Here is a 22,758-nt window from a genome sequence, read left to right on the forward strand (position 1 = left end):
AGCTAAAACATGGAAAGAGCCTAAGTGTCCATCAACAGAAGAATGGATCAAGAAGATGTGGTTTATCTATACCATGGAATACTACATGGCAATGAGAAACAATGAAATCTGGCCATGTGTAGCAACATGAATGGACCTTGAGGGTGTTATGCTGAGCGAAATAAGTCAGGCAGAGAAGGACAAATATCATGTTTGCACGTATAGGAGGATTAGGAGGAACTTGACGGAGGAACAAGGGGGAGAAGAAGGGTGGAAATGGTGGGGGAAAGGGAGAGAGGCAAACCATGAGAGACTCTTGAATGCTGACAAAAACTGAGGACTGATGGATGTGGGGGGGAGGGGGGATGGGCATGGAGGAGGGCACTTGTGGGGATGAGCACTGAGTGTTATGTGGAAACTAATTTGACAAACTATTTGTAAAAAAAAAAAAAAAAAAAATGGCTATGACATTCTTCCACTAGTCTTTTTTATGTGTGTGTGTGTTTGTTGAGAGCACAGGCACATGCACACGTACTGGGGTGGGGGTGGGGGGGAGGCATAGACAGAGATCGTGACCTAAGCCGAAATCAAACGTTGAGCACTTAACCGACTGAACCACCCAGGCAACTGCACAAGTCCTTTTTGGATCTAGGTTATTTCTCTTGGGTAAATGTGACATCTCTTGATAAATACATGGAAGTAGAAGTACTGACTAGTAAGAGTAAATGTATGATTACATTTTTAAAAAAGTGCCAAATATTTCCAAATGTCCTCAGCCTTTGTTATTGTCAGTCTTTGAAATTGTGACCATTCTCTCGTAGGTGTAGTGGTATGTATTTCATTGGGGCTGTTTATGGCTCCCTGATAACTAAAGGGAATGAGCATCTTTTCATAGACTTACAGCCCGTATATTTCTGTGCAGAATGTGTAAAAATCTTTCGTTCATGTTTTAATTAGGTTGTTTGCCATTTTATTTTTGAATTCTGGTTCTTTATATATTCCTAAATACAAGTCCTTTGACAGATACACAGATACAAGTTTTATGACTTTACTTCTTGTTTCGCTTACCGTTTTCTTCATGGTGTCTTTTGATGGACAGAACTTTTAAAATTTGATGGAATCTACTTTTTTTCTTTTTTATGGTTGCTGCTTTTGATGTTTTGCTTGAGAAATATTTGCTGATCCCTCAGTTTTGAAGAGACTACTCTTCTGTATTTTGTCTAAAAGGTTAATAGCTTCAGCTTTTACATATAGGGCTCTGATCAGCATATGGTTTGTCTTGGTGAATATTCCTTGGGCTTCTGAAAAGAATGCATTTTCTGCATTGGGTAAATGTCGGGCACCCAGTGGTAGCGTTGTTCAGATCTTCTGTGGCCTTACTAACTAACCTTTTGGCTCTGGTAGTTACTGAGACACAGCTGGGGTGACCTGCGGCAGTGTAACGGATCACCCCGAAACTTAGTAGCTGCAAACAGTTTATTATCCTAAGATCTTTTTCGGTCCTCTGTGACTAACAAACCATCCTGAAACTTAGTAAGGAAATTAAGGATCTCTTACAGTTCTGTAGTTTGATCGGGGTAAACCGGGCAGTTTTTTTACCTTTGTGCTTGCATGAGGTTGAAGTCTTATGAGGGCTGTGACTGAGGTCATCTGAAAGATCCTCTGGACTGACCTTCCAGCTGCGCCATATCTTCAAGGTCCGTCCATGTGGTAGGATGTGTTTCCACATGTCCTTCCTTTTTAAGGCCAAGTAATGCTGTGTTGTATGGATCCATTGTTTTTATCCACTCAGCTTCAGCCGACAGTGGAGTCGGTTCTCCCTTCGGCTGCTGTGAATGGTGCTGCCGCCTGCGACAGAGGTTCAGGTGGCTGCTTTCACTGCTATTATGTGTGTCCCCAGATGGGGGATTGGTGGGCTGTGTATTCTGTGTTTCACTTTTTTCTTTTCAAGCATCAATGAATTTAAAACATTTTCTTCAGGTGTATTTAATGTTCACAACAATCTTTTAAAAATTTTTTCAGTCCTTTTTTTAAACCTTAACTTAGGGCGCCTGGATGGCTCAGTCGATTGAGCATCTGACTCTTGATTTTGGCTCAAGTCATGATCCCAGGGTCATGGGATTGAGCTCGGCATCAGGCTCCATGCTGAGTGTGGAACCTGCTTGAGATTCTCTCTCTGTCTCTCTCCTTCTCTCTGCCCCTCTCCTCTGTTCTTGGGTGCATGCACGCGTTCTAAGACAAAACCTTATAGTCTTGGAAAGAGTCTTTCCTTGTTTGAAGATAGTATTAAAATATTAACGTGAACTATTAAATTACTGTGTGATTTACTTTTTCTACTAGTCATATTTAGTTGAAAATTTTTCTAGTTATTAGTATTTTTTTACAATCTACTGTATTTAAAAAAATTTTTTTAAATGTTTATTTTGGGACAGTGAATGAGCATGAGCAGAGGAGGGGAGGGGCAGAGAGAGAGAATCCCAAGCTCTGCAATGACAGCAAAACTTGAACTCACAAACCATGTTATCATGACCTGAGCTGAAAACAGGAGTGGGACACTTAACCCACTGAGCCATGCACGGTGTCCCCAACTTGTTGTATTTTAATCTTGCTCAAGGTTGTCCCAGATGCTAAAGAGTTTATTTGTACCTTTGAAAAAAAAAAACTGAGGTACAATTGACATATTACATTATATTAGTTTTAGGTATACAACTTAGCAATTTGATATTTGTATATATTGTAAAACGATTACCACAGTAAGTCTAGTTAATATCTGTCACCATACATAGTTAAAAGTGTTTTTCTTGTGTTGAGGGCTTTTAAGCTCTACTCTTGACAGGTTTTAAATATGTAATAACAGGGGCACTTGGGTGGCTCAGTCGGTTAAGTGTCCAACTTTGGCTCAGGTCATGGGCTCACAGTTCATGAGTTCGATCCCCACATCGGGCTCTGTGCTGACAGCTCGGAGCCTACTTCGAATCCTCTGTCTTCCTTTCTGTCTGCCCCTCCCCTGCTCGTGCTTTTTCTCTCTCAAAGATAAATAACATATTTAAATACGCAGCGTGGTATTAGCTGCAGTCACTGTGCTGTGGCACTTCATCCCTGTGCTCTAACTGGAAGACTATTTTAAGCTGATAACAGCTAAGTGTGAATGAATGTTAAAGCTTTATATTTTTACTACCCTCTGCCACATATTAGGTTTTTTGATGTCACATTTTACATATTTTTATCTTGTAAATCCTTTAATTCTTACAGTTACATTTTTACTGGATTTGTCTTGAAATCTTCATACTAGTTTGTGATTGATCTACTACCTTTACTATATATTTACCTCTTCCAGCGAGATTTATACTTTCCTACGGTGTAATTAACACTATTTTCAGCTTAAGGAAGGCCCCTTAGCATTCCTTGTAGGGCTGGTCTAGTGGTGATGGATTCCTTTAGCTTTACTTGTCTGAAAGACCATTCTGAATGGTAACCTCCAGGTAGAGTGTTCTTGTTTGGAAGTTGGAAGTTTTTTCTTACAGCACTTCGAATATATTGTGCCCCCTCCCCTTTCTTGTGAAAAGCTTCTGCTAAAAGTCTACTGATAATCTTATGGGGGTTCCTTTATATACAACAGTGGTTTTTCTTTTGCTGCTTATAATACTCTCTCCTTGTCTTTACCTTTTGACATTTTAATTAGAAGGTGTCTTGGCGTGGGTTATGTGTGACTTTCTGAGGTTATTGCCACACCATTTTCCACAGCAGCTGCACCAGTTTACATTCCCAGCAAGGAAGGGTTCCATTTCTCCACATTCTCGCCAGTACTTAATACTTATTATTATTTTTGATCATAGCTATTCTGATCAGTTTGAAGTGTTATTTTGTGGTTTTGATTTGCATTTCCCTAATGAGTAGTAATGTTAAGTATCTTTTTGTTTGTTTATTGGCTTTTTGTATGTGGTCTTTTTTATTTTTAATATTTTGGATGTAGTCTTCTATTCAAGACCTTGCCCATTTTTAATGAGGTGTGGAGTTTGTTGTTAAATTGCAGGAGTTCTTTCTATATTCTGGATATTAGTCATTATCCAATTATTAATTTGCACATTTTTCTCCCATTCCATGGGTCATCTTTTCACTCTGTTGATAGTATCTTTGAAGAAAAGCTTTAAATTTTGATGAAGTCCAATGTACCTTTTTTTTTGGCCTGTGCTTTTTGTTGTATCTAAGAAATGATGGCCAAATACAGTATCATGAAGCTTTTCCCATGTGTTGTCTTAGAGTTTTATTGTTTTAACTCTTACATTTATGTCTTTGATCCATTTTGAGTTAATTTTTTTTTAATGTTTACTTTTGAGAGAGAGTATGAGTGAGGGAGGGACAGAGATAGAGGGAGACACAGAATCCGAAGCAGCCTCCAGGCTCTGAGCTGTCAGCACAGAGCCTGATGCAGGGCTCGAACTCCCAAACCATGAGATGATGACCTGAACTGAAGTAGGATACTTAACTGACTGAGCCACCCAGGCGCCTTTTTTTTGAGTCAATTTTTATATGTGGTGTAAGGTGTGGGTCTAGCTTTAAAGCTTCTGTTTTTTATCAAATGGTCACAAATTGGATGTGGATAGAATGTGGAATTGGCTGGTTTATTAGAAACCTAGTAAAAGCCTAGGATATAGGTGAGATGCTAGTCGTATATATACTATTGACGTTGCTGAATATTACCGGAACTCAGAATAGTTGTGAAACGTTGGATGTTTTAAGTCAACTGGGAAAATGGGTTGGAGACTCTAGCAGAGACCTGGTCACTTTGGCTAGAACTCCTTAGAAAATTAAAGCATTTATGGGGCGCCTGGGTGGCTTAGTCGGTTAAGCGTCCGACTTTCGCTTAGGTCATGATCTAGCCGTTGGTGGGTTCAAGCCCCGCGTCGGGCTCTGTGCTGACTGCCAGCTCGGAGCCTGGAGCCTGCTTCAGAGTCTGTGATTCCCTCTTTCTCTGACCCTCACCTGCTCATGCTTCTCTCTCTCTCTCTCTCTCTCCTAGAAATAAATAAAAATATTTAAAAAAAAAAAAAAGAAAATTAAAGCATTTATGGATGCACTCATTTGCATTTGTCACACATATACTTTATTTTTCTTACCAGAAGAGGTATTGTGCATACATTCTTTCAATTTAAATATGTTCATGATGATTAACTTTGGACAGTAATGATAGCTGTGTAATAAATTGAAACCTTTCTTGAGTCTCTAGTTTTACTGAGCTCGTAACTCCTTGTGGAGTAAGAAAATCAATTGGACTTATTCTTAGTGAAAAATCAAAAGTGAAACATCAGTGAAATTTTATAGGAGGTATAATTTTTCACCGTTCCCAGGGATTGAGAAATGATTTGAAAGCAGCTTTGGATAAGATCGACCAGCAATACCTCAACGAGCTTGTTGGTGGCCAGGAACCTGGAGAGGAAGACACACAGAACGATTTGAAAGTCCATGAAGAAAACACCACAATCGAGGAGTTAGAGGTAATCTCCACACCCACCTGTCCTCACTTCCCGGTGCATCTTTCATTCCCTGGGGCAGACGCCCAAGTTCATCAGATTATTCACATCGGAGCACCCCACTGTGGTCTTAGGTTATTACAAAGACCCTTTTAAAATGTCATGCTTTTACTTATTCACTCCCTTTTTCCTCAGTTCTCTATTCACAGTACCCTACTTCCTGCCTTCAAAAGCAATCATTTGGCTCTGTTTGATTTGCCTCCTTATATTTGTTGGTGGTCTTGTAAAACCAGTAGTTTTGTATGCTTGTGTTTTTAATATACATAAACGATACTGTACAGTGAAACTCCCTTTTTCTCTTTCCGCTTAGAACTGTATTTAAGATCATCCTTGAGGCTGTATGTGTATCTAAACCTTTGATTTGTAACTACGGCGTAGCATTTCATGCTTGGTGGCATTCACTGTCTTTTACTTTGTGCTGCCTCACAATGAGGGCTGCATGGCTCGGGCTCCCTAGGACCACAGACAGCTTTGGCAGGGGCGGCCTTGTCTGTACCGCTGTGGATTCAGAGGCAGGGTTGCTGGATTTGTAAATGTTTCACTTGTCCAGTACTGTCAGGCTGCTTTCTAGAACGCCCGTAGCAGCCTGCCCCCGTGTGAGTGCCTGTTGTTCCCACGTCCCTGCCGGCACGCGGCAGTATCTTGCTCTCTAATTTTTGCCACTGTGATGAATGTGGCGGGATACGTGTAATCTTAATTAAAAAGCAGTGTTATACTATCTAAATATCTAGCTCATGCTAAAATTAGGGCTTAGTTTAAAGCGTTAACTACTTAATAATACACAAACTGTTATTTTTCTGTTTCCTTTCATTCTTGGCTACACCCTGCGCTAGTAAGGTCATAGTTCTGGTAATTGTGCCCTGTCTTTGTCCCTCTCACTTACCGATGCACCCTAAATTTGACAGAAAAAAATCACTGTGAGCAGCCAATTGTTGGCTTGTTTTCTTCTGAAATAGCTATCTGTATTGAGATAGTCACTTACTGTACAACTTAGCCATCTCAGGTGTATAGTTCACTGGTTTTTAGTATATTCGCAGGTTGATCAACCATCATAATCTAATTCTAGAACAATGTTTCCCTAAAAAGAAATCTACCCATTAGCTGTCAGTCCTCTAAGCCCTCTTTTTTGATTTTTGATTCATAAAAGATAACCTACTCTCTAAATTTAAATGGCAAGTTGTATTTTCTTTTTTTATGTTTATTTATTTATTTTGAAAGAGAGTCTGTGCATGCAGGAAAAGGGCAGAGAGAGAAGGAGAGAGAGAATCCCAAGCAGCACAGAGCCTGAAGCGGGGTTCAGTGTCACAAACCATGAGATCATAACCTGAGCCAAAATCAAGAGTTGCATGCTTAACTGACTGAGCCACCTAGGCGCCCCATAGTTTTGTTTTTATCTAGAAATTCCTTAGTTTTTTTTTTTTAAAAAAAAATAGCAATTAGTGTATGTTATAAAGATCCATGTTCAACTCATGTTGGTAAAACACATCCTGTTGTTGCTCTTTACTAGTGAAGCATTCTGTTTTCCGCAGGCATTGGGAGAGTCTTTAGGGAAAGGCGATGATCATAAAGACATGGACATCATTACCAAATTCCTTAAGGTACATGCTTTTGGGCTACGAAAGAAGTACGTGTGGGCTGGTTAAGAACTGGTCTTTAATATTTGGTCTGTATTTAAGGGTTAAGGACTGGAAAGGGAATCCCTCGTTAAGCATATTTTGCATGTACGTGGTTTGTGATACCGCCATGCACTTGGGTCTAGAGGTTAGCCTGGGGGGGTTGTATGTGTACTTTCACTGTGGCACTTTAAATCTGACTTATTAACGTAACACACAGAAAAGAATCACAGCAGTGGAATGAACAAGAAGTTTGGGGAGTTTAAAATTTTTCGCAAACACTCGAGGAGGGAGTGCAATGAGGGGCATGCTCCAGAAGCTTTTATGATGGCAGTAAGGAGAGGAAAGAGGTGGGAAGACCTTGACGGAGGGGGGGAAAAAAAAAGCAAACACATCAGCAGCCTTTCAGAGACTGCTCGTTTTCACAGTTCTGCAGATAGCTGCGTATTCCCGCTGTGATTAGCTCCCTCCACCTCTGTTCTCGGCATTTCTCGCTTTCCTGGTTTAGGTAGAGTGTGTGCAAATGCCAGATTTATTATAGCATTTATTCACAAACTGTTTGCGTTCATGCCAAAAGATTTAAATGCAAGAAATGCTTTTACTTGTGTTTACAGTTTAAATACAACGTATTAGTCATCAGGATTCGCAGTTTGTTGAGGAGATGGCATGGAATTAGGTAGGGCGTGGGGGCTGGCGGGAGCTAGCATTTCCTCATGCAGTGACCACCTCTCCATGCAGACGGTAAGCATAGGGAGTGCCACTAGGCTGGTATGTCTTTGTCCTCCTTCCCTGTTTATCTGCCTGTAGAAAGGGTGCTCTTTGCATTTAAACCCAAGGGGCAGTAGGGTACCTTTCCAGGGCTGGGGGAGGGGTGAGGATGAGTCACAGTTTATTTTCCTTTTCTTCCTTCTCCTTTAGTCAGTTGATTCAGTGGGAATATTTAATCGAATCTCCTCTCCTGCAAATGTAAAAGTCCATCTAGAGTCATACCCTATATTATGGTGCTTGGCTTTATTGTGCTTTGCAGATAATGCGTTTTGTCTTGTTTGTTTGTTTTACAAATTGATGGGTTTGTGACAGCTGTGCTTCAAGCCAGTGTATTGGCGTCGCTATTTTCCAGCAGCATTTGTTTACTTTGTCTCTGTGTCCCATTTTGGCGATGCTTGCAGTATTTTAAACTTTTTCATCCTTATTATATTTGTGGTGGTGAGTTGTGAGCAGTGACTAGGATGTGAAAGCTCAGATGTTTAGCATGTTTTAGCAATAAAGTATGTTTAAACGAAGGTACATACTTTTTTTTTTTTTTTTAGACAATACTGTTGTAAAAGTTTATTTCTGTCGAATAGTTATCTGTGAGATAGTTCTTTTTAGGGGAAAATTGATTATCATTGAGGTAGGAGTAAATATACATATATATGTATATATACACACACAGAAACAACAGGGAAGCAGGGAAGTTTGTGCCTTGCCAGAGGCACTGCAGACCATACATGACAAACAATTTATTACTTAAGCATTAATTGGTGAGATTTCAGTTAGTCAAGAAATATACTCTACAGATGATATGTTGTTTAGTGTTTTAGAGAACGTTTAAGCCTTTTGAACCACTGGGTGGCATTGTAGTCTGAATTTGTCAGTTCTTTCCACAGTTTCTTCTTGGTGTTTGGGCTAAAGAACTGAATGCCAGAGAAGATTATGTGAAGCGCAGTGTGCAGGGTAAACTGAACAGTGCTACTCAGAAACAGACTGAGTCCTATCTCCGACCCCTTTTCAGAAAGCTACGGAAAAGGGTAAGGCTCCTTGAAAAATGTTTTAATTAACTGATTTTTTAAAAAACAATAATAAAGTTAGAGTAAATGCAATCTTGACCTATATATAGTAGCTTCCAAAAATAGTTATGTTTTTTCTTTTCCAGAATCTTCCTGCTGATATTAAGGAATCCATAACAGATATTATTAAGTTCATGTTGCAGAGAGAATACGTAAAGGTACGTTGCCATGCTGTGCATCTAAATCATGGTATGAGCCTGTCTGGGTTGTCTGCGTGGTATGTTCATTTAGTGTGGGAGTGTTTTACACAGGAGCTTTAAGAGTAAATGTGAAATAAATTAGTGGAAAAAAACTTTTTATTTTCTAATGTATTCTCAGCTTTATTGTTAGATGTTGATAATAAACTTTCTAACGACACTGGTTTTGTGGTCATTTTTAAGGTAGGTGTAAAGATTCTTCGGAGCATGAACTGGATATAGGCAATGTTCATTTCATGAATGGGATTGGATTTCAAAGATTGTTCAGGATTATGGCTTGGAACAAATTTTCCCATAGAAACGATGTTATGTAGATTAGTTTCCCAGGCCAGCTCTAAAAGCCTACTTAATCCGTAATATAGCTAAACTATTGTACTAATGATACAATGGAATTTAACCACCCTTTTATACTTCTATGAGAAAATGTTCCAAGTAAGGCCTCCAGAATTCATCTCTCCTGTTTCAGAGCAGCAACAATAGCAGACTCCTTGTGAGGGAAGACTTCACCCCTCATCCTGGTGTCTTTCCTCCTGAATGGGCTCTAGGAGGGGGTGACGGGGAAAGAGCTCTTGTGGCCCAGAGCTCCTGGAGCCGAGCTCAGAAAGGCAAGTGGAAGGCTGTCATCTGGTGGAGGGGAACACAAGGAGAACGGCCCACTGTACCCCTAGTGGGGATTGGCCAAGTGCCCCTGCATCTGGGCCATTAGCAGAGTCTGAAGCGGAAGCTTTTCACGGCAGTGCCTCCCGAGTGTGGGAGTAGGGAGTTACAGCGTGACGGTTCCAGCGGCTGTTCCAGGGCCATAGAATGGGCTCTGCTGGAGAAGTGGGAATGACCGGGCTTAGCCCTGGGCTCTGACCCACTGATCTCAAACACGGGGCCGGCTGGCACTTCCGGGTGCCACAGCCTCACGTTGATGAGGCTAGAGTGGTGGTTTGACCCCTTCTGTTGGAGAGCCAGCTAGTTTTGTCAAAGGAAATGTTTTTGTTTTGTGTCTATAAATTTTATTCTTGGAATAGTTTCTGTTAGTTGCATGGTGCTTACTAAGGACAGGGACCTTGGCATGGGTAGCTAAGGTCATTATCATTGCAGAAAGAAATCATGTGTCTACTAACGAGTGTGCCTTCCCTCTCTTTACTTTTCGCATTTGCATGTATGAGAATCGGGTGAAAGTTCATTTTGTGTAAACTGCAGAAGAACCAAGAAACTTGAATAACCTATTTGGACAGTTTTGGGGTAACTAAATAGTGGAAATTTTATCAGTCAATATTCATTGTTAAAATTTATACAGTTCAGAATCAGTGATAAAAGTGTGTAATAGTCTTTTTAAAATTAAGCTTTAGAAAACCGAGTAGAGCAAATTCAAACTTATCTTTAGGATAGAAAATGAACTTCCAGTTAACCTATTTGTAGTACCTGATTTTTAAAATCAGCTCTGCATATCATACACATAGGTATTGGATTTCTAAAGTTAAAATATCTTTGAGACCTGACTGGGTCTGAAACTCAGGATCTTGTAGAATTTACTTGATTTCTGTTTTGGTTTTCTCTTTTTTTTCCATCACAGGTAGCCAGGCTTGGTTTAGGAAGAGAGCCATTTGTCTTCATTGGTTTCTGTCTTTACATTTTGTAGCTTTTATTTTAAGGTTCTTGGCAGGTGGGAGGTTTCGAGGGGCCGAGGTGAAATGATCTCATCCTTAAACTATTCGACTCGAGGGTTAGTATTTAATCTCTGTTTATACATCCGCTGTGGACGCTGTGTGATAGTCCCAGCTCACAGAGCCCCCACTGCTCTGAGGTCGGTGCTGCTGTGCGGGGAGTGGATGCAGTTGCAGTTTGGATTATGAAAAACCAGTTAACCTCCATCTTCTGGGTGACCACCTGTGGAGGAGACTGGATCTAAAGGCGACCCGAACTGGAGTTTGTGTCCCTGCATCAAATAACCTATCTGGTAATTCCAGATCTGAAATTTATTAATTTCCAATGCACAAAGACTGCAAAGGAATGTTTGTCTTTTTACTCACAGGATTAGCTTTGGTCTCTGTTTTTCCAGGACATTTGTGGTCCTGGGAAGGGCAGTCGGTTACCTCATATTTTAATTTCTTTTGTTTGAATAATGGGAATGGCAATACTTTAAACATGCTCAGGAAATGGATAAAAATTACGTCATAAATGGTTGTGAAATACTTTAAAAACTTGGACCAGCCCAGTATTTTTGCTTTTCTGATCTCTCAAACTTTGTTTTTAGGCTAATGATGCTTATCTTCAGATGGCCATTGGAAATGCCCCTTGGCCCATAGGGGTCACCATGGTTGGTATCCATGCCAGAACTGGTAGAGAGAAGATCTTTTCTAAGCACGTTGCACATGTTTTAAATGATGAAACACAGCGGAAATATATTCAGGTAAGCATTTGGGAGGGAATGAGTTGCTCTGGAGGTTAACATGCTCCATCTCCCAAACCGTAAATTTTTAGAGCAGGAGAAGAATTCTAGCAAATTAGACATAGCACGATAGGACACAAGTCCACTTTTCCTAAGTACTTGTATTTAAGACCTCTTCCCTGCATAAAATGGAACCCTTGTAAGTTTCCTGCTTGATGCAAGACAGGGTGAAGGTTGTGCTTTAATTACGTTAGCAATGAAGTAATGCTACTTCAGTTGGTTTTGGGAGTTTAGTCAAGAAAGACAAATTTAGACTTACTTAGCAATAAGTCTCATTTTGTTACTTCGCAGCTAGATTTAATATCTACTGGGCTAAAAAAAAAAGCATAAATAGTAAAAATTTGGGTTTAATGAATGTAATTATTTTTTAGTAACATTTAGACACAAACAGGTCTCAAATATTGATGGTTTATTTTCTTACAGTCCTATATGCCTCACATAAACTTGTTTGCATTGTCGTTGGGTAAAACTTTTTTTCTTAGTGGGGGAAAAAGTCAACTGTTAGGCAGCTTTTGCCAAATTGTCAAAAGTCCCAGATTGTGTCTATATAATGACTTGTGCCGGATGTTAGTTCTGAAGCTTAAAGATGATACTGGGGAAGTTTACTTAAAATGTAAAATTCACAACGTGCTTTCAGATTTTGTGCCAGAGAACAATTATTACCATATTCAAGAATTATTTTGCTATGTGATTTCAGTTCCAAGTGCTAAAGATTAACTTGTGCGTCATGCTTTATGCCTTATTCATGTATATTAGCGTTTTCAAAATAGGAGTTCAACCTGACTCCCTAATATGAATTATAGGATTTATAGAGTTCAGATATACTTATTGAAATTCAAAGGCCTTTCCATTTTTTAATAACAACCAGTGACTGTATTGAAGGCAAAAAGCTTTTATTTGGGGGCGAAAAACTCGTTTGGCTTTAACAATACAAAAGTTTCCAGTGGTTAAATGTGTTAATTGTCTTCAACTGTACCATGGCCAAAGCCATAGTGTGTATAACTACATAAATTGTCTTAAAGGCAATATTTTGGTTTACAACACTGGTGTGATTTCCACTTCCCCACGAACTGATTTTCTTAAGAATACATTTTGTAGTTTTAAAGATGTCTGATTTATTTTTGGAAGTTATATAATGACCTGTTTCCTTTCTTTGGTCTTTGTTTTTAATTGTCCCCTTCTCATTTGAAAAATCCTCCTTTTTTTCCCCAAGATGATTAGGGAAAATTGGTAAGCATACTGTGAACTTTAGGAAGGTGTCTGATGTAAACCCACTAATACTCTTGCGGGCATATGTAAATATGGTAATACAGTCAGGTGGGCTCCTAGTTTGTGGAGTGCAGGAAGCCACCGAGTGCGGAATAATGGATCCATGTCTGTTGGGGTGGATGCCAGTGAGATGTCATGGGGTTCTTAGTCCCCTTAAACTGTCCTGTTAAACATTTTAATGACTAGTTTGGTTGACTATACTAAGAGGTTTATTTATCAGATTTATGGACAGCAAGAAGCAAGAACGAGAAGGGTATGTGTTAAGGAAGAAAAGACATTGGCTATCCAGAAGTTCTTGACAGACTGAAGAAAATAACAGTTTCTAAAAGAATAATATTCACCAAGGATCCTGACAATAAAAATATTTGGATCCAGTGACCTAGTTGCTTAAGTATACAGTCTGAGCAATGTATGTGAGGAAGGGTTGGGGAATACAGTAGGCTGTATGTGCAGTAAGAGAAGTAGTATAATCTGGCTGCCGCAAAGTCTAATGATAGCTTCTGCTTCATTATTAGACGTGATAATGTAGTGTAGGTTCTACAAGTCAAGAACGAAGTTCTCTGTTACATACCCGCAGTCTAGAACAGTACCTCACTTGTGGTGGGTGCTCAGTAAATATTTGCTGATTGAATGGATACTGTATAGGACAAGAGACATGAAAATATTGTTCCTTTTTTAGTCCTTGAAGGAGACTGGTGGAGGGGATCTGAGCAAGAGAGTTGTGGGTAATGGAGGAACTCTCTGATGGGAGAGGGAGTAAACTTGTCCTATAGTTTAGGACCAGTTAAGGTATAGGAAGGAAGACCTTTCTAATGAGTGTAAGGAAACAATATTTTTCATTTTATTAAACTTTTATTTTGGTGTAATTACAGATAGACTCACAAGAAATGGCAAAAATAGCACAAAGAAGCCTTTTTAACAGGAAGAATTGCCCTGAGACAGGAATACGGCCACTGGGAAGGTGTGAGGGAGATCCCTACCACTTGATATTTGCAAGCATCAAGTTAACTATTGCTCTTTTTTTCCTACTATTTATTCATTTTTAAAAAATTTTTAATGTTTTATTTCTGAGAGAGGGAGGGAGAGAGAGAGAGAGCCAGTGTGAGCAGGGGAGGGGCAGAGAGGGAGGGAGACACCGAATCTGAAGCCAGCTCCAGGCTCTGAGCTGTCAGCACAGAGCCCGACGCGGCGCTCAAACTCATGAACCGTGAGATCGTGACCTGGTCTGAAGTTGGACACTGGACTGAGCCACCCGGGTGCCCCAACTATTGCCCTTTTTGGTCCTTTGATTGTTTTCTGTGATTGTTCCCTTGAGGCCACTGCTTAAACCTAAGGTTGCAAACCCACATACCCATGACAAGTAATAAGTGAGCTGAGTATTAAACACTTGACCCTCTGTATTCTGTTTTCCTACTTTCAATAAGGAAACAAATAGAAGCAGTATTTCATTTTGTCTCAACTTTGTGTCATAACGGGACAGTGCAAGCTAGTGTGAGGTGTCAGCTGTCTTAATGGGATGGTTCAAGCTAGTGTGAGATGTCACCTGATGCTTGCCCTCGGGGTCACTGGAGTCACTTCAGCTTATGGTTCTCTTGGAGGAATATGGGTCAGTGTTGCTTGATCTTCCTCTTTTTTTTTTCTTCGCATATGCCAAAAATCTTAATCTTTTTCTAGTAAATTATATGCTTCTAGTTTTTAAAATCTTTGTTCATTTTCTTGAGAGAGACAGAGACAGAGTGCGAGAGGGGGAGGGGCAGAGAGAGAGAAAGAGAGGGAGACACAGAAGGAAGCAGGCTCTAGGCTCTGAGCTATCAGAGCAGAGCCTGATGTGGGGCTCGAACCCACCAACTATGAGATCATGACCTGAGCCGAAGTTGGCCACCTAACTGACTGAGCCACCCAGGCATCCTTGTAATGCTTCTATTTTTAAAATATTGGCACCAAATTTAAAAAGTTAGCATTGTGTTAGGACAAACAAAATGCTGATTTTTGATGTCTTAAAATAAACCTATGGTGCTAATCAGCTCGAGGCCAAAGAATGCTGCCCCCCCCCCCCCAACTTCCAATGGTGGAATTTTATGAAATTCTTGATTGTCATGAGCTGAGTGGTTTGCTAAGCTGGCTTTTGAATCTCCCTCCTGTTACTTTGGTGCTAAGGTGGAGTTGATTTAGAATATCCTTTTTTTTTTTTTTTTTTTTTTTCAATACAGGACTATCCTTGGGGTGGCTGAGCGTCTGACTTTGGCTCAGGTCATGATCTTGCGGTTTGGGGGTTTGAGCCCCCCGTCGGGCTCTGTGCTGACAGCTAGTTCAGAGCCTGGAGCCTGTTTCGCATTCTCTGTCTCCCTCTCTCTCTGACCCTCCCCTGCTCACTTGCGCTCGCGTGCTCTCTCTCTCTCACAAATAAATAAAAACATTAAGAAAAAATTTTTAAATACTTTAAAAATAATAATAAATAAAGGATTATCCTTTAAAAAGGGATATGTTAAATATATTAAAGTCAGGGGTTGACAAACTTTGTCTTAAAAGGTGGTAAATATTTTAGCATTTCCCAGGTCTCTGTTGGAGCTGTTGAATCCTGCAGGCTGTAGTGGGAAAGCGGCTGTTGGCTTAGGAAAGAAACGTGTGGCCTGTGGACCATAGTTTGGTGTTCTGTGGTGACTACCTAACCCAGACATATTCTGCGTTAAGGTATTTGCTGAGTATGTCATTTAATAGGGTCGTTATTTCTTGTTAAACTGAGCTGCAGTAAACCTCTGCATATGAGGTGTACCAATCTTAAGTGTACAGTTCAGTGATTCCTGATGTAATATTTATCAAGACAGGAGAACAAGAGGGAGATACAGAACATTTCTAGCAGCACCCCAAAAGTTTGTTCATGCCTTTTCCCAGCCCAGATCCTCTTCCCATCAAAAGTAACTGCTCCAGACTTGTGTTACTATCGGTTATTTTTGCCTGTTTTTGGACATCATGTAATGGAACCTTGGATGTATGGAACAATTATTTTTTTATTTAGAAATCCCAGTGAGAAATATGTTAAGGTTGAAAACAATTCAAGGGGCTGTTGTATAGTACTGGGATTTCATCTTTGGGTTTTCTGCAAACGTCTCTGGGTTTAAACTGGGAAAGTTGTTTGAAGTGTTCTCTTGCTTACAAAAATTAAACACAGCGCAGGGAGGGTCTTTTCACCATGCAGATCAAAGAAAAGTTGTATAGTTTATTAGCTAGTCTCCAATCTGAGATTAGATTCACATTGGTGGTAGTAACTTTAAGAACTTTGTTTGTTCTGCCAGATACAGATGTAACCTTTGGCTCAGATTTGAGTAAAGCTTCTTTTATACAGATTATAGGAGGCTCTTGGTTATTTAGAGGCTTTATAATTCAGTCATTTAAAAACCTCTCTTGAAAAGGTTCATATCTTGGGCCTGCTTGTCTGTAAAGAAGAGAAGGAAGAAAGGCTGAAACTGCCGTTAAGCGGCTCTGCCCCACAGGCCGTCTTCCCACTTGCCCTCGCCTTGGCCTCTGCCCCAGAAGCCTGGCTCTGGTCAGCACCATTGGCAGTCGCCCTTGGTTTTTGCTTCTGATTGCGGTTGGTAGAGAGATGGGAAGTCATTTTGTAGGTGGGAGAAGAGCAGGTTAGGGATATTGATTTCCCTGGCGTCCTCCTCGTGGGGTCTTTGAGGGTTGAAGGCGCCCCCTACCCAAGGCCATGTCTCCTCTCAGGAGGCCGTCTCCGCACCGCTTGCTTTTCTGGGTTTCAGTAACTACAGTCCTTCTTGCCCCCTCAGAGCACGGGCTGGCTGCGGCTTGCCAGCGGCGCTAGCTCTGGGGCACTGTGCTGTCTCTCGCTGGGCCCGAGGCCTGCCCATGCCTTTGTGAAATTGTTGGAATCACTGCCATGAGATTTCCAAGTTGGAGCGAGCTCTTTGTTTCCTGCCGATCCCGTCCTTAATACGTGTAGATTAATTGATCTGTGTACTGTGTTATAACACACATTTCTTTGGTGATTAGATGATGAAGGAATAATACCTCATCCAAATACTTAAGGTTTCACTATTATGAAAGGGATAATCTTCTCTGGCGAGTTGTTTTCAGTTATCCAGATTAGTAAATACCCTAGTAAAGACATCATCTCAACATATTCTGTCAACTAGTTCTCTCTGTATTTCAGGTTTTGGGTATGTTTCACCTACACTAGCAGTTGCCAAATTTATTTGTTCCTGGAATATTTGTGAATTTATCATACATTCCTGTATTGCCAAAAATGGAACAATAGAAGCTTGCATTACTGCACTGAGCGGTCACAACTTGCTCCATATGTTGAATATACAGTATCACGGTTAGCTGGTAAACCTTTCCTGTGCATCAAATTACACATCACACTTGCGGGCCGTGTGGCTTTGTGCTACCTCCTGGCAGTTTTGGCTGTGATAACCATTTCTCAAAGGCAAGTTATTGCATGATAACAAACCGTTTACCCATGTAATACTTTCTGCTGTATTAAATTTTTAGAGAAAAATATGGCTAGCATTTATCAATCATATATATCACCTTTTAATATCCTAGAATACCAGTGTTAAGTAGAAGGCATTTTGGGGAATCCAGCTCGAACTGTGCAGGTTTCTTCCTTAGCTGCAGCCTCACTGATAACAAATGGATACTTGGCTTGGGGTGTCACATCTGCTGCTGCCTAACTGCATGCTTGGGAAAAAGTTAGGTTGCCAGGCCCCCTGAAAGCCTGGTAATCAAATAAAGGAAATCTTCACCCAAATTGGTCCTTTGTGGTATAAATTTTTACCTAATTTAGCTAAGCAGGCAAATGCTGTTTTCATAATGGGATTATCGCTGGTAATTGTACTGTGTTGTTGCTTTATGTGAAATGATGAGCCTGTGAACTGGAAATACGTTCTTGTACAGAAAGGCAGCATCTAGACAGGTGAGAATGAGAACAGCTCTTTTCTTATCGCAGACTATAAAGGCAGAGTGAGATAGTCCCAGGTTACCACTTGTCTCTAAAGTTCCATTGAGTTCTGCAGGTAGTGAAATTTTTACACTTTGAATACTTGCAGTGGGACTCTTCATCATCCCAAGTAGTGAGATCCAGATGAGTTATTTAAAAGACTGGAATGAGTTATTTAGATGAATGCAACTTTAATGATGTTCTTGTGTGAAAAGAATTCTTGTAGACAGTTTTTGAAGGATTGGCTTTTTAATGCTTAACTATGGGTGTTAGTTGAAATTGTAGAAATTAACTTTTAATCATTAAGTACACATTTTTTGAACATCACACTCGAGGTCAAATGAGTATTCCTTTAGTCTGAAGTCAGGATTAGTTTTTAACTTAATTTTCTCATGTAAATTCATTCCTTTATTAGAGCTTTGGCAGTTCATTGATAGAATTTTAACTAGCTAGGTAGAAAATGTCACTCAACTTACCTCTTCTGCTTCACATTCTCGGGCTGTATCACTAAGTGGGTCTGTGCTTTCATTTTCAAGACTTTGTTCTTACAGTGTAGAATAGTGACAGGGACAGAAATAATTGATGTAACGAAGTATCATCTTTATCAGCACAAAGATTGCTTAAAAGCAGCAACATTAAGTCCTCGTAACTAATGAAAATTTACAAAAGAAAAGGTAAATCCAGCTAAAGAATTGTGACTGTAGTTTGGTTTTAGAAAGTTACTATTTTCAGGGCGCCTGGGTGGCTTAGTCGGTTAAGTGTCCAACTTTCACTTAGGTCATGATCTCGCGGTTCGTGGGTTCAAGCCCCGCGTCGGGTTCTGTGCTGACTGCTAGCTCAGAGCCTGGAGCCTGTTTCAGAGTCTGTGACTCCCTTTCTCTCTGACCCTCCCCTGCTCACGCTGTCTCTCTCTCTGTCTCCTAGAAATAAATAAAACATTAATAAAAAAAAAATTTAAGAAAGTTACTATTTTCTGCAATAGTAAAATAAATCGCTAATTTTTTAGTGGATGCACATTGATGTAATAATGGTTCATTGATTTATCTGGGTATAAACTTTCCTAATGCAGGATTTGTATCCTGTATCACATATAGGTACTCCACACTGTACCTATATTTGATACATATGTGTGTGTGTGTGTATACATACATACATATATATATATATATATATATATATTTAAAGTTTTATTTTAGTTTTGAAAGAGAGAGAGGGAGAGAACATGAGTAGGGGAGGGGCAGAGAAAGAGGAAGCAAGAGAATCCCAAGCAGGTTTCACACTGAGAGAGAGGCAGAGGGGGAGAGAGACAGAGAGACAGAGGGAGGGAGAGAGAGAGAGAGAGAGAGGGAGAGAGAGAAAGGGAGAGAGAGAGGGGGGGAGAGAGAGAGAGGGGGAGAGAGAGAGGGGGAGAGAGAGAGGGGGAGAGAGAGAGAGAGAATGAGCAGGGGAGTGGCAGAGATTGAGGAGACAGAGGATCCCAAGTGGGCCCTGTCTGACAGCAGGAGCCTGATGTGGGGCTTGGATTCACGAACCGTGAGATTACAACCTGAACCGGAGTTGGACCCTCACCCAACTGAGCCACCCAGGTGCTCCTATATTTGATACTTTTATACTTTATCCAGAATATTCTGTAATACTTTAATTATAGTTTTTAAAAATTATGAAATATATATCATGTTTACCATATTAATCATTTTTAAGTGTACAGTTCATCAATTTGTGCAGATATTTTCCTAGAAACATACTGATTTAAAAAAAACAGCTTGGTTAAATTTGTGTGGGGAGGAGTTATTAAGGAGCCATTAATAAAAACTCTGTAGAATGTTGAAACCTCAAGATGTGGGGCTGTCAAGGCACTTTGGAAAGCCCAGTCTGTGGGATGGAGCTAAAAACGGGACGTGTGGCTGAGACTTAGGATATGTAGCCCAGAGGTTCCTTCCGCCTTAGCCAGGTGGGCCCTGCTGCCCTCCTCCTCTAGCAGGAAACAAGTTAACTTCCAGAATGATTTGCTCTGTTCCGGAAGGCTGGCCTGTCATAGTGAAAACAGGATGCTTAAGTGAGAGCCTACATATTGACAAATGAGACCTGTAGTTCCTGTTCTCCCCTGGTTCCTGTGATGCTGGAAGCCGGGCGTTTACTTGCCTGCTCAGGAATTTAGAGGATTCATCTCTGTGAACTGACTCAAGAGAAAATATCTATGATTATTAACAGTTAGTATTCCTCCAGTGAAAAAAACGAGCTTGCTGCCATATTGTCCCCAGAAGAAGTTCCAATATTGACAAGCCCTGCCCATTCAGGGACTTCCCTTTAGCTCTCCAGTGCCTTGTTCATAAATACAAATGTTGATCTGGGACCATCAGACCTTTAGAGAAAGTTTACAGTGTGAGAGAGACCAAAATAGAAAACATACAGAAACACATAGAAAAAAAGGAATTTAGAGATAGAATTGTAGTATAAAGAACAGAAAAAAAACAAACCTTTCAATTAAAAGCTTAATATCTTTAGGTAAGGCTGTAACCATGAAATAAGATTATGCCACAAAGAAAAGTCAGGATCAGAATGACCTCTTAGAAATCAAACATTACAGCAGAAGTGTCAAAGTCAAACAGAGGAGAAGAGAATGAGGAATTGATCTAGAGGGCCACACTCCAGATTTCAGGAAAAAGTGAACAGAGAAATGCAGAGAAAGCTGAATACATAGCAAATGAATAGGCAAGACCTCACACGAAGGCCTAACATAGTAAAATATTGGAAGGCCAAAGATAAAGAAGAGACTTTAAATGCTTCTGGGTGATTTACAAAGACTCAGGAATTACACTACCGTTGTACTTCTCATTAGCATTCTGGACGCTGTGAGACCATGGAACAATACCTGGGTAACAGCAAGGAAACTAATTTTCACCTCAGTTACATTCCTATCTAAACTGTCAATTAAGTGTGAATATAGGCTAAAGATATTTTTGGACAAGTCTTAAAATGTCTTGAAAACATGACTTCTCAAATCCCCTCCCGTGGAATCGTTAACCGTAGCTCCCCTTTAGACAGTACTTTGTGCTTCGCTTCACTTGGGAGCAGCAACAGGAGGCTGATGGTAGAATTTCTGTTTTGTGAGTGGGGAAAGCGAGCCGTGGAGAAGTTTGTACCCACGGTCACACAGCTAGTAAGTGGTGGAGTTTGGATCTGAACCTGGGTAATCCTAACTCCACTTTGTTAGATGGCCTCTGCCTGAGGGTGTGCTCCACCAAAGTGAGGGAGGGAGACAAAAAAAAGCCCCGGAAACAAGATCCAGCACAGGAGTGGGGTGGAAGGAGCTGCCCGGGTGCAGGTGAGGACATGTTCTAGCAAGGTCACGGTGCAGAGAGATCTGGAATTCATTTGTTCTCTGTTGCAACACCTAGAAGGCTCCAGGAGAAAAATGAGACAGGTGTATTTGACCACCTGCAACAGATGGTTCTCTTGTGTTTGGTCATTTTGAGTGTAGTCTCACTGTTGAAGGGTGAGTTGGTGATACCTACATAAACAACCAAAAAGATAGGGAAAGATGTGAAAAGGAGATAGTGTCATAATATACTGTGTGGCTCTGCTTTGAACACTATTTGGGTAGACATCCTGCTGTAAATCCTGAATATTACATTCACTAGCAGTTTGGGGAAGATAGGGAAGAGAGATGTGTGCAAGTGTTTGTGTGTGTGTATCTGTCTGTCTCTGTGAGGGGCCTGGTACAAGGATTAAATCTCAGATTTCACAGTAGGAAGTGAGTACAGACAGAAAAAATCAAGCACTGTCAGGATAGTATTTAGAAAGATGGCAGTAAATACCAAAAGAAACGCTTAGGAGATTTGAAATGATTGTCTCTGGGCTGCTGGAATGGGGGATTGGGAAGGGGGAGGCAGAGGATTGCTATTAAGTGATACGTGACTTTAAGAAAGGAATAATGTATATACAAAACAGGGAATTATTTTTCAGTCCATAACGGGTGTGTCGGCAAACTGACGGTTCTACATCCATAGTGTATCTGCAGTCTGTGCCCTTCTCACCACTGTCACTGCTGCCACCTGGGGTCAGCCACCAGTGTCTCCTGTTTGGATTATGGCAGTTCTCCTGTCTGGGCTCTGAGCTATCCTTGCCCCTCCCTTTTTTTTTTTTTTTTTTTTTTTTTAAGTAACCTCTACACCCAACACAAGGCTCGAACTTAAGACTTCTGAGATCAAAAGTTGCATGCTCTACTGACTGAGCCAGAAAGGCGCCCCATATCCTTGCCCCTCGTCAGTATCTGCACAGCAGGGTGATCCAGGTAAAGTAGGAATCAGATTATGGTGCTGTCTTGCTCGGAGCTCTGCCGTGGTTCCCCAGTTCACTTGGAGTAAAAGCCAGTCCCTCTGGCCACACCCCGCATGCACACAAACCTCTCTCCTGCTTTATTTTTGTCCAGAGCGTTTAGCATAATCTCACATTAGGTGTTTTACATGTTCGTTTTCTTTCTTGTCTGTGTTCCCTCATTGGAGTATAATTTCAATGAGCCTGGGATTTTTTCTGCTTTCTTCCTGGTGTTCTCTCAGCCTAGAACAGTGCTTTGCACCTTGTAGGTACTGAAAAAATTTTTATTAAATAAATTTATTGCTTTCATGGAAATAAAAATGATAATTGAAAGTAGCACCAGTTTTTTTTGTTTTTTTTTTTTTTTTTTTTACAAATAGTTTATTGTCAAATTAGTTTCTACATAACACTCAGTGCTCATCCCCAAAGTGCCCTCCTCCATGCCCATCCCCCCTCCCCCCCACACCCATCAGTCCTCAGTTTTTGTCAGCATTCAAGAGTCTCTCATGGTTTGCCTCTCTCCCTTTCCCCCACCATTTCCGCCCTTCTTCTCCCCCTTGTTCCTCCGTCAAGTTCCTCCTAATCCTCCTATACGTGCAAACATATGATATTTGTCCTTCTCT

At 40.6% G+C, this 22,758-nt stretch overlaps 1 protein-coding gene across 2 annotated transcripts in view; it reads left to right on the top strand.

The window, feature by feature from the left end:
• PRPF18 (pre-mRNA processing factor 18) overlaps positions 1-22,758 on the top strand; it is a 56,022-nt gene that overhangs the window by 22,812 nt on the left and 10,452 nt on the right. Inside the window, exons 5-10 of one of the 2 annotated variants that reach the window (XM_039240043.1) lie at positions 5,328-5,474; positions 7,040-7,108; positions 8,773-8,913; positions 9,039-9,110; positions 11,395-11,550; positions 13,731-13,819. In XM_039240043.1, the coding sequence (XP_039095974.1) occupies positions 5,328-5,474; positions 7,040-7,108; positions 8,773-8,913; positions 9,039-9,110; positions 11,395-11,550; positions 13,731-13,819 (674 nt within the window). The remainder of the gene's footprint in view (positions 1-5,327; positions 5,475-7,039; positions 7,109-8,772; positions 8,914-9,038; positions 9,111-11,394; positions 11,551-13,730; positions 13,820-22,758) is intronic. The other variant, XM_039240044.1, reaches the window with a different exon arrangement.

This window comes from Hyaena hyaena, unplaced genomic scaffold (genome assembly GCF_003009895.1).
Source record: "Hyaena hyaena isolate Hyena2069 unplaced genomic scaffold, ASM300989v1 scaffold_165, whole genome shotgun sequence".
Classification (NCBI taxonomy): Eukaryota; Metazoa; Chordata; class Mammalia; order Carnivora; family Hyaenidae; genus Hyaena; species Hyaena hyaena.